Below are 15,929 nucleotides of genomic sequence, written 5' to 3'. Positions count from 1 at the left end.
CTTTGCTAATACTTGTTTTTTGGTTTGGATTTTAGCTATCCCAGCAACTGGTTTTACAACACTGTGGTTTTCAGTGACATGTCTCAAATGACTTGTGGTCTTGAGTATGTTTTCATATGTTTCTTGGAAATTTGCCTATCTTCTTTGCAGAAATGTTTATTCAAGCCATTTGCCCATTTTTAAATTTAGTTGTTGATCTTTTTTGTGGTTAGGTTATAAGAGCCTTTTGTATGTTCTGAATATTATGCATTAACAAGATATATGATTTGTAAATATTTTCTCTGATTCCGTGGGTTGTCTTTAAACTTTTTTTTATAATGTCATTTGGCACACAAAAGTTTTAAGTTTTGGTGAAGTCTGATTTTTTCGATTTTCTTTTGGGCCTGTGTTTGTGGTGTCAGCTCTAAGAACCCGTTACCTAATCAGAGACTTGGAGACCTACCTCTGTGTTTCCTTTCTCTTCCTTTCACTTTTGATTGCTAAATTTTTATATATAGTTTACCTGCCAATCACATCAACACATGACATCAGAAACATGGATGTTCAAGTCAGTAAGTCATAAGTCATGGTGATCAGCCTAAAGGGACTCAAGAATAGTGAACCAAGCAGCGACTCAGAGGCTATCTAACACATGTATGAGGAACTTCATCCGTCCACCCATATTTGTGGAAATTGTTCATAACACTAAAAGAATCTACTTTATTATGTAAATGGTTCCTTACTCACACTAGAAGGTTCTTACTACTCAATGTTCAGAGTAGATGGAAACTGCTTCTTTACATGTCTCTGCTTAGCAGATTAGGAGAGATCAAACCTGTGTCAGCCTTATAAATACTAAAGAAAGTAGAAAACCAAACCATGGGATGCCAGAATTGGGATGTTACCACCAGCGCTAGAGTTAGTTGGCTTTTATGAGCCAACAAAATGTGTCCGTGATCCTTCTTCAGGGTGTCTAGGGCTGTCTTCCCAGGGCCATTTTGTAGATTTCTTTCTTCCTCAAATGTCTGATCTGTTTCTGTTTTAATCATCATTGTTTTGCTAACTTTTTGGAGGTGGAGTGTAGGGAATGAGAATAAATCAATGCTAGCAGGGCTATTGCTTATCCTGAGTTCCTCTGGGCAGCCCCCAACTGATTCTTCTTACAGGTTTTACCAGATGGTTTTTCTTTTTATTCAAGGTGTGTATACACCACACACACACACACACACACACACACACACACACCACACAAAAGGAGAGATGGGAGGAAAAAGATCCATTGCAAAAGGAATACTCTTTTTCTCATGGGAAAGAACTCTTAAGTTGTACTTAGGGACTGAATGAAGTGGGGCTAATGAGTTCACCCTTGTAAAACACTGAAATTCTCCCAATCATACTAATTAAGGTACTTTTTGTTTTTCCTGTTGGTTTTAGCTTTGAAGATACTATGAAAATGGCATGCTGTGAAATTGAGGAGCCAAGTTTTGAAAAAAAAAATGACGTAGTCTCTACTTGGCGATCAGCCTTCGCTTTGAATAGCCTACTTCAGACAGTGGACTTCACACTTCTTTTTTTTTTATTATGGCTCACGTGTCTAGGCTGCGGATCATAGTTGTGCATTCCAATGGCTCCCTCTGGAGTTATGCAGTACACAATTAGAAGCAATGCCTGGATGTATACCAACAAAACTAGAGATGAGCATAAAGATCCCCCACAGTATGTTCTTGCTTACAAACTGCATAAATATTCTTGTCAGTCTACTTAGACTTTGTATATTGATTGAACAAGATTTTTTTTTTTTGAAAAATGTAAAAACTAAAATGAATGGCAGCTAGCACAAATTACATTTGTGCTCTAATGGGTGGTGTTGCATACAACCTTAAGAGGACACTGGCCCAGGAGGCATTCACACAAGGATCTCTCATTCAGGCAGGATAGCCTGTTTGCAGGGCAAGGCTACTTCTCAGCAGTAGAGTATTGAAAGATCTTACACCCTTCTTGCCAGGACCCAGTTTCATCTGCTTTCTGGTTTTCCATTTCAGAGTACACAGTCATTAATGAAGGCTGCCCTGGAGCTGAGTGGAACATCATGTGTCGGGAATGTTGTGAATACGATCAGATTGAGTGTGTCTGCCCTGGCAAGAAGGAAGTGGTGGGTTATACCATCCCTTGCTGTAGGAATGAGGAGAATGAGTGTGACTCCTGCCTGATTCACCCAGGTGAGTGTGAAATGGGACGCCGTAGGCTGCATTCCTGTTGTCTGAGATAATTAATTGGGACAGGCTGAAAGCTGGAGTGCTAACAAGCTGCAGTTGTAAATGAAATGGTTCATCTTATTCACATTACAGACAAATGAATAAGAGGGATGGGTCTTCATTTCAGTGTTCAAGATGTAAAGCTGTATACGCATTCGTGCCCTTAAACAAGCTAACTGTGTGCCTTTTCAACTACTGGGAATAGAAGAACTGAAATAAAGAACACACATACTGGAGATGGGTTGTGGTACATTGGTTTAAACGATTGCTTTTAATACTAGCTTCTCATTTTTTTTTTTGCCATTTCGTTTAGGAATTCATTTATTTTGTGAATTAGCTGTATAGTCTTTTTTTTTGCCTAATTTTGTTATTAATTTTTAAGTTTCTTTTAAAAATTTTTGTAATTTATTTTTCATGAGAGGTTTGCTTCCTGGTTAACTCAACTTCTGGATAACAGGTGGGAAGGGAGTAGAGAAAAGCGCCAGTCCTTGGCGCCCTGCCACTCCTGTGGGGAACCAGGATGGAGCTTCTGATTCCTGGCTTCAGCTTGGCCCAGCTTTGGCTACTGCAGCCAATTGAGGGGTTAACCAACAGATAGAAGAATTCTGCCTCTGTTTCTGAATCTTTCTGTTACTCTGGTTTTCAAATAAATAATGTTTTAATAAAGAAAATACTCATGTTTAGAATCCCCAGCACTTACCATCTGGTGGGGAGAAGTAGAACAGGCAACTGCAATGTAATGTGGTAAGTACTGTGATCTAGAAGCATAGGGTACCATGGCAGCACAAATGGGAATGGGGTGAGGATGCAAAAGGAATGTCAGGTAAAATGTATTAAATACCTGACCTTTCGTGCCCTAATCAACTATGTAAAGATTGTCAAAATAAAGTAATTTCCAAAAAGTGTATTAAAGAAGATGATGTGTGTGTTGAAGAGGGGAAGCAGTAAATTGGAGAGTAAAAGGAATTTAGCAGAGAGATGAAGCCACAGAGGAAGCACAGGCCAAGGTTCTTTGGCAAGTGAAGTTTAATAAGGTTTTAGGAATCATAAGCAGTTCCATCTGGCAAGAGGAAGTGTATAGGATTAAAAGACAAAGGGAGAAAGGGAGAAGGAGAGAGAAGGATAATGAGGAAGAGGAGGTAGAAGAAGAGGAGGAAGAGGATGAAGAATGGAAAAATGTGTTCCCTGGTGGTTCATTTCCCTTATACCTGCAATAGCCAGAACTGAATCAAGGCCACAGTGGGAACCAGGGAGGTGACTGGGACCCAAGTACATGAGCTGAAGCCATTACCTGCTATTTCTCAGGATAAGCGTTATCGGGACACTGGAATTGGAAACAGGGCTGGAATTCAAACCTAGGTACTACAGTCAGGAATGTGGCATTGCAAGTGGCACCTTAGCTGCTGTACCAAATGCCCGCCCCAGAATGCATCATTTTGGATTTTTGCTCATCTTACAGGTGAATAGGGACGTCTTGGCATAGTTACTTCCCTAGGAGGATCTTTAGTATTAAATTAGAAAATGAATTACAGAAACTAAATGTACCATGTAGCATAGGCCCAACTTTTATAAAATGCACAGGGATGACGTGGGCAGTTGGCACAGCAGCTTAAATCACTGTTGGTGATATGCGTAGCACATATCGCAGTGCCTGGTTTGAGTCCTACCTACTTTGTTTCCAGTCCATCCTCCTGTTGCTGTGCATCCTGGGAGGCAGCAGATGGAGGGTCAAATCCTTGGGCTTCTGCCACCCATGTGGGAGACCGATGGTTCCTGACCCCTGCCTTCAGTCAAGTACCATTCTGGCTTGTTGCAGGCATTTGGGGAATAGACTAGAGGATGGAGCAATCTCTCTCTCTCTCTCTCTCTCTCTCTCTTGTTTTTTCTCTCTCTACCTTTCAGATAAAAGTGAAAAAACAAAATTTTAATACAGTGGGAGTTTTGCTATTTATCATTAAATTAGAAAATGATTTAGTAAAGCAGAATCTACAGGGTGTAGTACACTGCAGGATATTTTTATGTGACCTGGAAACATTGGCTTGAATCTTGGTGGCTGCGACATTTCCCTTAGGATGCGCAGCTTCTCATCATGGCTTCAGCACTTTTTTTCCTCCCAGATGCCCTTGGCTGGGACAGAGCTTTGAGAATGTACACAGCTTCTCTCGCATACGTTCAGTTGGAACCTGCAAGCGTTTAACCTTATACCTCCCTCCTTGGAAACATTACAGGTTGCACCATCTTTGAAAATTGCAAGAGCTGCCGGAATGGCTCGTGGGGGGGCACTCTGGACGACTTCTATGTGAAAGGATTCTACTGTGCAGAGTGTCGTGCAGGATGGTACGGAGGCGACTGCATGCGTAAGTAGACCCTCAACTGTGCCAGCTCCAGTGCACACTGTTTGAAAGCTTGAGCTTGCAGCTAAGGCTTGTGTCCTTGGAAGCTGAGTTCTGTGCACAGCTTGTGGCCCGGGGCTTTCCAGGTAAGACTTTAAAAGCACAGAAGTGTCCCATCTGCTGGGTTTGGCCTGCGGACATCCATTTGGAATGATTGGCCACTTCAGATTGTACTTGTATCTGTTCTTCAATATCACTTTCTCCTAGATGAAGATATGACATTTGGCACACAACATGCCTGGTGTTCTTTCTGGAAGTAAGTGCATGGTAGCAGTAAAAAAAGATGTTACCAGTAGTGCATTTTGCATAGGAATTTTGGTTGGTCAATTCCTTGAATCCTGAGTGAAGTTTCTGGAAGTCACTGCAGATGTCCAGCATGCTGTTTGTTGTCCCAGGAAAGGAATTTTTATTTCTGGGATCCGCTTGATCTTAAAAAGTGACTTAATCTTTAGTAGAATAATTCCCCATGAGTTTCAAAGAGTGCCAATCTAGCTTCTCCCTTTGTGTATGATTCCCCACTGCTGTACCTTGATTGTAGGACAATAGCCTCAGGAGAATCTGTATCTGGAACAATATTCAGACTGTTATAATTTCAGTAAGCCTATTTCATATGCTTCTTATTTGAATCAGATGCAGTAAGGATGGTCCCCACTCCTCTGAGCTGTATTACAAGTTTACAGAGGTTGAGGTGGAATGCACTTGCTAGTCTTGGCCTGATCAACCTGTAACAATATGCTACAGGTGTGCAGACTCCAGCAAAGTGCTGGGTGGGTCTGAAGCTGAGGACTTGAACACCACACAGGGGACAAGGATCGTGTTGCCATTCAGGATGAATCCCTGGAGTTAAATGATCCAGGGTAGGGATCACTTTTAAAATGCTGGTCTTGGCTACAAATTTAAAAACTTAAGTGTCCTTGCAGGTGTTTTCTGGCAAATGTGTTCGGGCAGATCATGTTTCTGGTGGTTCTGCTGGCAGATTTAACCCCAATCTTCCCTGCATAGCTGTCCCCTGAAGATGGGACAGCATAGCAAGCAAAGCACAGGCTTTAGGATGCCAAACATTAAGTGTCTGCCACTGCAGGGTGATTTTAAATAAGTCATCCAACCTTAGTAACATCATTATTCTCCTTTAAAAATAGTGATAATGCTCCATACCTGACAAGGAAAATGTGAGGATTAAATGAGACGGTGCATGTGGAGCACTTGGACAGAACAGAAGCCAATTGAGGCTGTAAATATACCACTATTATTTTGTATGCTTCTCAATGGTTGGGTTGATAGGTAGCCTAGAGATAAAACACTTTCGATACTAGGTAAGAAAAGCAGGGGCTCACAGGGCATCCTAGCTTTGGATTTTGTGTTGGCCTTTGAAAGATGTAAGGTCATTTTGGGTTTTCACCTTGCTTTGGGACACATGGAAGGTGCATAAATGGGGAAGGGAATGTCAAAAGGTTGGACGGGTAGACAGAGTTCCAATGATATCTGGTATATTAGTAAGTTAAGGAAAGAAGTTAGATGTTATTTAAAGTGCAGTTTAAGCCAGGGAAGACTTGTGATCTCTGCTATGAAGCAAGTATTCTGAGAGCACAGGGAGTAATTGATCACAGGGAGTCTGTCTTAGGGGATGTTTCAGATAAGAGGTAATGGTTGAATTATGCCTTTGCTCAGGTATGGACAAAACAGAAAAAGAAGAGAGAACCAAAGGGGCAAGGAGTGCAAATGTAAGGTGTCTTCAGAGTCATGTGACATGAAGTGTAACTAGAGCAAGGAGATGGCATAAGGGGGTGATAGTGAGTGGCGAGACTGGGCAGGCAGGTCAGATAAGATTGTGAAAGGCCTAAGTGTGCCAGGACTCAGATTTGAACTTCATTCTGAAGATGATGGATGCTGTGCATCCATTGGATTACTCAGAGAAGTGGCCTTTGGGAGATAATTCCAACAGCATGGAAGGTGCATTAAAGTGGAATCAAAACCATTTCCAATGGCAGCAGTCAGAAGAGCCATGGATGGGGGAAGAGAGAAAAGATGTAAGAAAAGCGTATGGAAAGAAATGACAGGACTCAATGACATGCCAAAGACAAGGCTGAATAACCTTTCAAGTTCCTCTTTTTCTTGCCACTGCACAGAAGTTGATGCTGTTAGGTGGATAAGAGAGAAGTTTTGTCACTTCTTGAGATAAGTTAGACTTTGAGTATGTGTAAGAGACCCTGCAGCCATTTGTAAGTAGGTTTTTGAATGCAGTAGAACTTTGGGAGCGTGTGATCTACATTCAGGTGTGAGCTTAAATCCTTCAGGGAAATGAGAAGAAATGGATGGAGGAAACAGCAAAAACATAAAAGGAAAGCCAAAGAAAATTGGAAAGATGAGAAAAGAACAGGAAGGGAGGTGGGAGTATGGTTTTGGGATCCGAGGGAAGAATGGCTCCACAATAAGACAGAAAGTTCAAGTGGGATAAATATCATGAAGAAGTTTTTGTATGTGAGAGCTAGCAGGTGACTCATGACCCTAGCAGTCACCGTTCTGTGCATCTGTGTAGAGCGGGGGGTTGGGGAGGAAATGAAGGCAAAGAGTATAGATGATTCTTTCCGCTGCCCTGCCTCCTTACTTCACCACGTGGTCACTCTCTTCTGCATGCCGTCATGCCACTGCAAACTCAGACACCATGAGGTTGATCTGAGGCCAGTCTCACATCCTTGACCCTCCTGAACTATAAACTCAATTTACCCCTTTTCTTTATGAAGTATCCAGCCTTTTATGTCACTAGACTAATATATCAAAACCAAATAAATAGATTTATAAACTAATGTGAGGAAAAGTGTCCGTGAGCTCAAGAACAAACATGAAAGTTAAAGGAGAGAGATTTTTGTATTTCTCTGCTAGGCAGGGAGGAGGGAAAGAATTGTTATTGCTAATATAGAGCAAGTTATTATTTCTTATATGGTTGCAACTATGCAAAGCACATTTATTTTTGCACATCTTATATTAAGTATCTTGTTTTGCCCATGGAGTTAATCCTATGAAATGTGTAGTCCCATTTATACATGCTGAAGCTGAGCATCAGATATATGAAGTCACTTGCCTAAGACCAAAAACACTTAGAGGTCAGACCCAAGGAGACCCAAGTCTGGGGGTGGAGGCTCCCTATTCTGATTCTCAATTGTAGTGCTACCCTGCCTCCCACTGGTGAACTCTTCCACTACCAGCTCTATTTTCTCCAGCAAGAGAAATCTAGGCTGAGTTTAGAGAAGAGGCTGGGGTCAAGATAGCCATATGAGAATCAAGCAAAGCAACCAGTGATCAGTTAAAATGCGTCCAAGTAAGAAGGTTGACTGAACTGAAGCTGCAGATCCTGTAGGTGATGCATTCGGAGCAGGTAGGCGATAGCCAATAGCAGCATGGTGACAGAGATGAGCATCAGCTGATGGCTGATCCATGAATTGGTGAAGACCTTACTGACTGGCGATCCAGGTTGGGAAATAATGGACGAGAATTTTGTATTCAGAGAACAGATTTTTAAAAGATTTAATTTTTATTGGAAAGGCAGATTTTTTTTTTTCAGAGAGAAGGAGATATAGAGACAAAGATCTTTATTCACTCCCCCAAGTGACTGCAGCAGCTGGAGTTGAGTTGATCTGAAGCCAGGTGCCAGGTACTCCTCTCAGGTCTTCCAATAGGGCTACGGTCCCAAAACTTTGAACCATCCCCTATCTCTTTCCCAGGCCACAAGCAGGGAGCTGGATGGGAAGTGGAGCAGCTGGGATATGAACTGGTGCCCACATGGGATCCCGAAACATGCAAGGTGAAGATTTAGCCACCGAGCCATCACACCAGACCTAGAGAATAGAATTTTTAAGTTGAAGTTTCAGAGGTGGTGGTGATAATATGTTCATATATATGAGTCAGTTTTTCTGTGTAACAAAGACAATTGTTCATTCTTTATCATGAGTTTGTGAGCTGGCAAGGACAACTGTTTTCAGACTGGTTGGTGTGAGCTGACCTCCAAGCTGCAAAGCTCATGTAGGAGAGTAGCCACTTACAGAATTTTCTTCTCAGGTGGGCCGCAGGATAATAAGAGCCCAAGCCAAACACACAGGTGTATTTAAGTCCTTTGTTCATACCACGTTCATTCTTATGCCTATGGCCAACAGAAGTCACAGGGCTGTGCTTCCGGTCATGGAAGCAGACACATGGACTCCATTCCCTCGGGCAATGATGCAGGCATTTCCCAGCAATGCTCCTGTCTCTCTGTGTGAGTAGGTGGCTTTGTTTAGGGGACAAGGGAGAAGAAAATGGCATTCGAATGCCCAAGTTCAACGAAACAAATAACGAGACAGAAGAATAGCAGTTGCCTAAAGATAAGCTGTACATGTTCCATTCCAAGGATCACCCACCCACTGGGTGAGTCTTGGGTTGAGTGTCAGTGGAAGAGTTGGCTGTATTAGGAGATTAATGTGTTGGACTAGAAGGTGTCCACGTGTGGGATTAAGGATTCACAAAGACACAATAACTGGGCTGGGGAAACCAGTCTTCCTCACTAGGCAGGCAGAGACGAGAGCTCGTACCCCTTTCATGAGTCTAATGTATATATTCCATATGTCTGAATTGATTCTCTGAGATATTGAATGTGCAACGGTAAGCAAGGCAGACATGTTCTCTTCCACCAGAAAGCTTGCAATTTACGGAGAAGAAACCTTTCCAAAAGTGTTTTTAAAAAGTAAGTTAGAATATGGTCAACCCTAAGAAATAGAATCATGATCAGACTCTTACCTAATTCCGTGTTGGATTTCTGAAAGCCTTGTCCCACACAGTGGATGTTACCATAGCCACATGTGTTTGTAGAGCGTGTCTGATGGAGCTCTGGACTTGCCCCAAGGTGCACAAGGAGCCCACCATAAACTAGGATCCTTCGGTGGAAATAAAAGCTGACCATAAACAGGCATCAATCTTATACTATTTAATTCCTACTACCTCCACATCACATTGGATTTCTACTGTGGAGGGAATTCATAGGAAGGACGCATTCATTTTGCTGCCTGTAGAGTGCCTACCTGCTGCAGGGATTATGCTGCTTGCCAGTGTTAATGGGAGCTGACCCCTTGGGTGTCCAACTCATGGATGAGCATAGTACAGAAGCTGGACGACAGTGCAAGCCTTTGCCCGGTAGATGGCGCCCGTGCAATCCTTTCAGGCAACCCTTTACACTGAAGGAGAAAGGGCTTCTGGCTGCTTCCTACCACTTAGTCTTAGAAACAGTGACAGGAAAATGCCAGGAAACATCAGAGCTTTTATAGAATACTCTAGAATGTTCCGATTATAGAATATTCAGCACTGAGCAGATGCAGTGACACCTTAGTTTGCTCACTATCCCGTACAATTCCTGGGATAACATCAGTCCAGCCTGTGGCAGTCTTGAAAGCCGTGATCAGTTCACTGATACCCACTGGTGGTTTATTCTCTGGGAGAACCTATGAAAGGCCCCAGGCTGTTGAGCCTGGGAGAGGACTCAGTTATAACTTCCTGTGCATGGACGTTTGCTCCGTCTCAAAATATACAGGCCAGAATAGGAACTGTTTCTGCCTTCCCCAACTGTTAATTTTGATAAGCTCTGGATCCATAGTGTTGAAAGCATCATGCGTGCATACGCCCTCGCTTGGATTCATCAATCAGTGTGGTTTTTCCACGTGCTGCTTTCTCTTTTTCTGCACTAAGAACACATCCATTCGGATTTCCCCCCTTAGATTTCATGATGTCCCTCTCTTTCTTTGCGGTGCTCAACCTGCCCCAGCTTTACCCTGAGAACACCTTTCAAGCTCCCCACCGCACCGTTATGTTAGTTCTTCCTCACTTCCGTGTTTCCTGTAGAGGTGGAAAGTTCACTCTGATTTTCTGCTCCCAGATCCTGGAATCAATCATTGCTCCGTAGATTCTGTTTCCTTTCAGAGAGGAGCAATGTTCAGGGATCATGATTTGGCTGTTGGCTGTGACAGGTGTTGAAACCCTAAAGTGAAAACCAGAGCATTCTCTCAAGCTTCCGAACAAGGCAAGTTTTGTTCCCAAGGGGGAGCATGGACTGTTTTGAACCTGGCGTTTTGCCTGAGTTCCTGAGCCATCATGAAAATACCAGCAGAGGGAGGTCTCAGGAGGCTCCCAGGTGCTATACCGTGGTGATTCTAGCCCTCCAGTCACTGAAAAGATGTTGGGGATCTCAGAAGGTCAGGGAAGTAACCCAGAGGAGAGAGGATTTATGAGGCAAGATTATGCGCTCTTAATGTCTTTATCTTCTTAACGATGTTTTAGACAGAAGCAGAGGAGCAGAGGAACTGGCTGTGAGTCTGCAGTAAAGTGTTTGTGGGGCTGGAGAGAGAAGGACCATTTGTGCAGAATGACTCCTGACCCGTAACAAGGAATGATGGGGAATGTTGGGATGGGGGAAGGCCTGGGTGGGGAGGGAGGTGGGGATTGGTGAGGAGGGGGAGGAAGGAGACAGAGAGAGAAGCTACAAAGCTTTTGCATAATTGATTTGCACCATTACCTCCTGGGAAACTGTGAAATTGCAAGGGGTGTAATCACCAATAACTTTCATTTTGCTCCAGCCTCTTGTGTTCTGTCACTTCTAGGAAAAGGACAGTACCCGGTCGGGTCCTAATTGGGCATGGCATTGCGCGCTGATTAGTATCCTGAGCTCCAACTCAATGGACCTGAACTTGAATCTCCTTCTGTGGAGCTGGATAAAGCTATTCAATCTTTGTAAATCTCAGTTCCCCCATTTACAAAATGAGGATAGTAACAGTAGCCCCATGGGCAGGCATTTGGCACTACAGTTAGGCACCGTTCGAGGTACCCACAGGTAATATCAGAGTCCCTGGGTGCGAGTCCACATTCCAGCTTCTGCTGATGTACAGCCTGGGAGACGGCGGGTGATGGCGTGGGTGCTCGGGTCCCTGAAACCACATGGGAGGTCTGGAATGTTCCCTCACTTCAGCTTTGGTGTGCCAGTCCTGACTGTTGAAGGCATTTGGGGAATCAACCAAATTTAAAGAATCTCTGTCGGTCTCAGTGTCTCTTTTTCACTCTCTTGCTTTGCCTTTCAAGAAATTAAGAAAAATTTTTTTTTTTTACTGAAATGGTAACTTTTCAGAGGGCTAAGTGAAATATGGTATACGAAGTCTGGCAGTTACCAAGGGCTCAATAAATGGTGCATGGTATTCTGATTATTAAATCAGGACCCTGAGGAGGAACTCTTGTTTGTGAGTTTGTTGTATTTTGAGGTGAAGGGAGAAAGGAAAAGCCAATCTAAGACCAGAAAGGAATGATAGTAAAAACACATTTACTAAGAGAGCATTATTTATTTTTATTGCAAAGTCATATATACAGAGTGGAGAGATAGAGAGGAAAATCTTCCCTCTGATGGTTCACTCCCCAAGTGAGTGCAATGGTCGATGCTATACCGAGCTGAAGCCAGGATCCAGGAACTTCTTCTGGGTATCCCACATGGGTGCAGGGTCCCAAAGTTTTGGGTCATCCTTGACTGCTTTCCCAGGTCACAAGCAGGGAGCTGTATGGGAAGTGGGGCTGCCAGAATTAGAACTGGCACCCTTATGGGATCCTGGCACATGCAAGGTGAAGATTTTAGCCAATAGGCTATCGCGCCGGGCCCCTGAAAGTACAGGATTTTTTTATGTGATGGGAAGCAATTTGAATGATTTGTTTGGGCAGGGAGATGTTTAATTATTTGATATGGCCATTTGTAAACAACTGAGTACCAACAAGACGCTGTCCATGCTTTCATATAGCTGAGTAGTGGGGGAATCATAAAGTTTAAACTGATTGAAGTTTAGACCTAGTCACCAGAGGAGCTGTGGAGTCATTTCTGGATTCAGCTCAAGACCAAACTCAAGAAAAACGATACTCATTACCACATGTCGAGCATTTGTACCACACACACACACAATGTGTGTGGCAAGGGCATTATGTATGTTATCTCATTTAATCCTTAAACCAAACAAACAAACAAACAAGTAGAACTGATGGTCAGAATACTATTATTCTCATTTCCAATTGAAAAACTCGGTTCAGAAAGTACAGTGCACTTGTGTCAGGTCACACGGCTAGGAACGGCTGAAGCTCGGTCCCAGGCTGGCTGCATGAATTGGGTCCTGCTTCTGGCGTCCCCTTTGAAGGAGGAAAGAAAATGCAAATGTGTCATTCTGTCTGAATGGGCTTTTTATAAAAAGTCCTCATTTTCTCTGTAAGAGGAAAGATGAAAGAAAACACAAACCCAACCACTTCTCAGAAGTACAGGGTGTTTCGTTCCTGCCACCCCTCGCCACCCTCGTGCCGGAGATAATAGGATTCCGGTGTGAATGCTCAGGGTGTTTGTTGCTTTAGCTTGGGAAGCTTCCAGCCATCTTGTTCGTTCAGAACTGAATGAAGATCCCTTTGCAGCTCTGGGGAAGCAGCCCTCTTTCCTGCTTTGGCCTGTAGCAATGAGGAAGGAAGGATGCGTTCGGGATTTGAGAACATCCCTGATGTTTTTACACATATTCACGTACACACACACACAAACGCCATGCACGCATATACACAGCCCATTCTGCCTGCTGCAAGACAGTGTTCGGGAGTCTGAGCACATCTTCCAGGCCCTTTGCCTCTTCTGTTCTTTCAGGCTAGGGACCACCTGCTTGGTTGGCCAGCAGTACTTCCTTGGCAGGGACACTCAGCGTTTTCACTGTTCTGTCCCAGACAGAGAAATATCGTTAGTCTTCCCCTGAACCCAGGTCGTCTAGCTCCCTGAGTCGAGGCAGGGGTGGGAAGGGAGCTGAAGGAGTCCCTTGATGTGGCGAAGGCGTGGACTTCCTCCTCCTCTTCCTCTTTGCCCAATACTTCCTCCAAGTACCTTACCAAGAAGCATCTTCTTTGTCTCTGGTTGGTTGGAGGTTGTTCTGCATCCTGGTGCCAGCTTGGCCGTGACCTTCAGAGTGAAAGGAAACAATGTCAAGAAGAACTGCGCTGTGTCTTGGAATCCTGGCCACCCCCAAAGTATGGCCCCAAAGTATGGCCCTGGTGGGACCAAGCACATCATATGGTCACTGTGGTAGGGGGATCCAAGCCCTCCTGAGGCTGCATGAAATCCTGGGACTGGCCAAAGCCCCAGTGTACTTGGCAGAAATGCTTAAGTGGGGATGGGCTCCAGCTTCTTGGGTTTGGGAGGGGCTCAGGGCCCTGTCTGATTCCAGCTTCCATCTAGAGGGAAGGAGCTGGAAGCAGGCTGGCAGCATGTGCTACTGGTTCTAACTTGGGGTTCCCAGCAGGCGCCTTGCTTGAGGGAGCTGGGACTTAACACCTTGCGAGCTGGGAGGCTGCCAGTCTCAGGGCTGGGGGCCCGTGCAGGAAGACTTCTTTTCTCGTCTCTCACACCCAGCACATTACTTCCGTCGCCCTGCAGCAGATGGGCAGATGTGGGCGATGCCAAGTGTGAGGTATGCAGGAAGAGGGATTGTGCGTTTTCCGAGGGCTGGGAGAGGGAGGTTTAGTTTTCTTTAGCAGTGGAAAAATCCTGCTGCTTCACGATGGATGGGCTCAAAAAGCCGGGAAGACAGCTTAATGGTTGTCCCCAACGACGCCCAGCCTTGGCACTAGACAAATCTGAGTTCAGACCTCTGCTGTGCCACTTCACAGCCACAGTTACTATTTACTAGCTTCTCTGCTAAGGATTTTCCGTGCATCATCTGATTTGAACCTGACAAACGACATGAAGTGGGTGGCACTTTTATTCACATTCCACGGACGTTCTGAGAAGTGAAATCACTTCCTCAGGCTGCAGAACAGGCGAAGATGAAGCTCAGCTTCAAGCCAAGGGCAGCTGAGCTCTAAAATTCCTCATCTGAGCTACAGTTCATAAGTAGGACAGTGATTTATAGTCTGGTTTCTGGGCCTTGCAGTTAAAGTCACTTAATTTTTTCATCCTTAGCCTACTCCATCTTGGGAATGGGGAAATGAATGTTGCTCTACTAGGTTCATTAAGAGTATTAAAGAAAATATGGGCCCAACACAGTAACCTAGTGGCTACTGCATTCCATATGGATGCTGCTTCCTATATTGGCTCTTCCACTTCCCATCCAGCTCCTGCTTGTGGCCTGGGAAAGCAGCAGGGGACATCCCAAAACCTTGGCACCCTGAACCTGCATGGGACACCCAGAAGAAACAGCTGGCTCCTGACTTCAGATTGGCTCAACTCCAGCCATTGCGGCCACTTAGGGAGTGAACCAGTGGAAGGAAGATCATTTTCTCTGTCTCTTTCTCTCTGTAAATGACTCTCCAATAACAATAAATAAATCTTTAAAAAGAAAAAAAGAATATTAAAGAAAATAACATTTATAGAGGTTTTATCTAGTGCCTGGTCTATATTGTCATTATTTATTTGATAAATATTTATTGAGTAGCTGGTTACTGCTTTACCCAAGGAAGTAGGTAAATACACTAGATAATATTGTATAAAGTTTTTTCTTTTAGTTTAAAAAAAAATGTAATCTGAAAAACAAAGAGAATGAGTGAAAAAGAGAGAGAGATCACTCCCATTGCCCACAACAGCTGGAGTTAGACCAGACCAAACCCAGGTGCTTGGGCTCAGTTTGTATCTACCGTGTTGGTGACAGGAGCCCAACCATGTGAGCCATCACCATGACCTGCCAAGGTCTGTGTTATTAGGAAGCTGGGGTTGGCAGCTGGCACTGGGTATTAAACCCATGTACCCCAGTGTGGGACACAGATCATCTTAACTGGCCCATTAACAGACTAAATACAATAATGACTGCTAAGTGGTATGTCCTATTTTTTTTTTTATAAAGATTTCTTTATTTTTATTGCAAAGTCAGATATACAGAGAGGAAGATCTTCCATCTGATGGTTCACTCCCCAAGCGGCTGCAACGGCTGGAGCTGGGAGCCAGGAACTTCTTCCGGGTCTCCCATGTGGGTACAGGATCCCAAAGTTTTGGGCCATCCTTGACTGCTTTCCCAGGCCACAAGCAGGGAGCTGGAAAAGAAGTGGAGCTTCCGGAATTAAAACTGGCTCCCATAGGGGATCCCGGTACTTTCAAGGCAAGGACTTTAACCACTACGCTATCATGCTGGACCCTGATATGTCCTATTTTAGCCGGATGGTCAATGAAGACCTCTGAGGAAGGGGAAGTTGAGTTTAATTCCATGGGGGAAAATGACTGTCTGGGTTAAGGGGATAGGATGCTCAAAGCCTGCAATAGGAGAAAATAAAAGCTGATGTGATGTGGGCATGTGAGCCAGCG

The 15,929-nt window shown here is 44.1% G+C and overlaps 1 protein-coding gene across 3 annotated transcripts in view; it reads left to right on the top strand.

The window, feature by feature from the left end:
• PAMR1 (peptidase domain containing associated with muscle regeneration 1) overlaps nucleotides 1-15,929 on the top strand; it is a 76,003-nt gene that overhangs the window by 22,405 nt on the left and 37,669 nt on the right. For all 3 annotated transcript variants that reach the window (XM_040980316.1, XM_040980315.1, XM_040980314.1), the window contains exons 2-3: nucleotides 2,022-2,198; nucleotides 4,463-4,591. In XM_040980316.1, coding sequence (XP_040836250.1) covers nucleotides 2,022-2,198; nucleotides 4,463-4,591 — 306 coding nt within the window. The remainder of the gene's footprint in view (nucleotides 1-2,021; nucleotides 2,199-4,462; nucleotides 4,592-15,929) is intronic.

The sequence above is a fragment of the Ochotona curzoniae genome, unplaced genomic scaffold (assembly GCF_017591425.1).
Source record: "Ochotona curzoniae isolate NIBS_2020 unplaced genomic scaffold, NIBS_Ocur_1.0 contig_3432, whole genome shotgun sequence".
Lineage (NCBI taxonomy): Eukaryota > Metazoa > Chordata > Mammalia > Lagomorpha > Ochotonidae > Ochotona > Ochotona curzoniae.
This window is presented reverse-complemented; position numbering and strand designations above follow the sequence as displayed.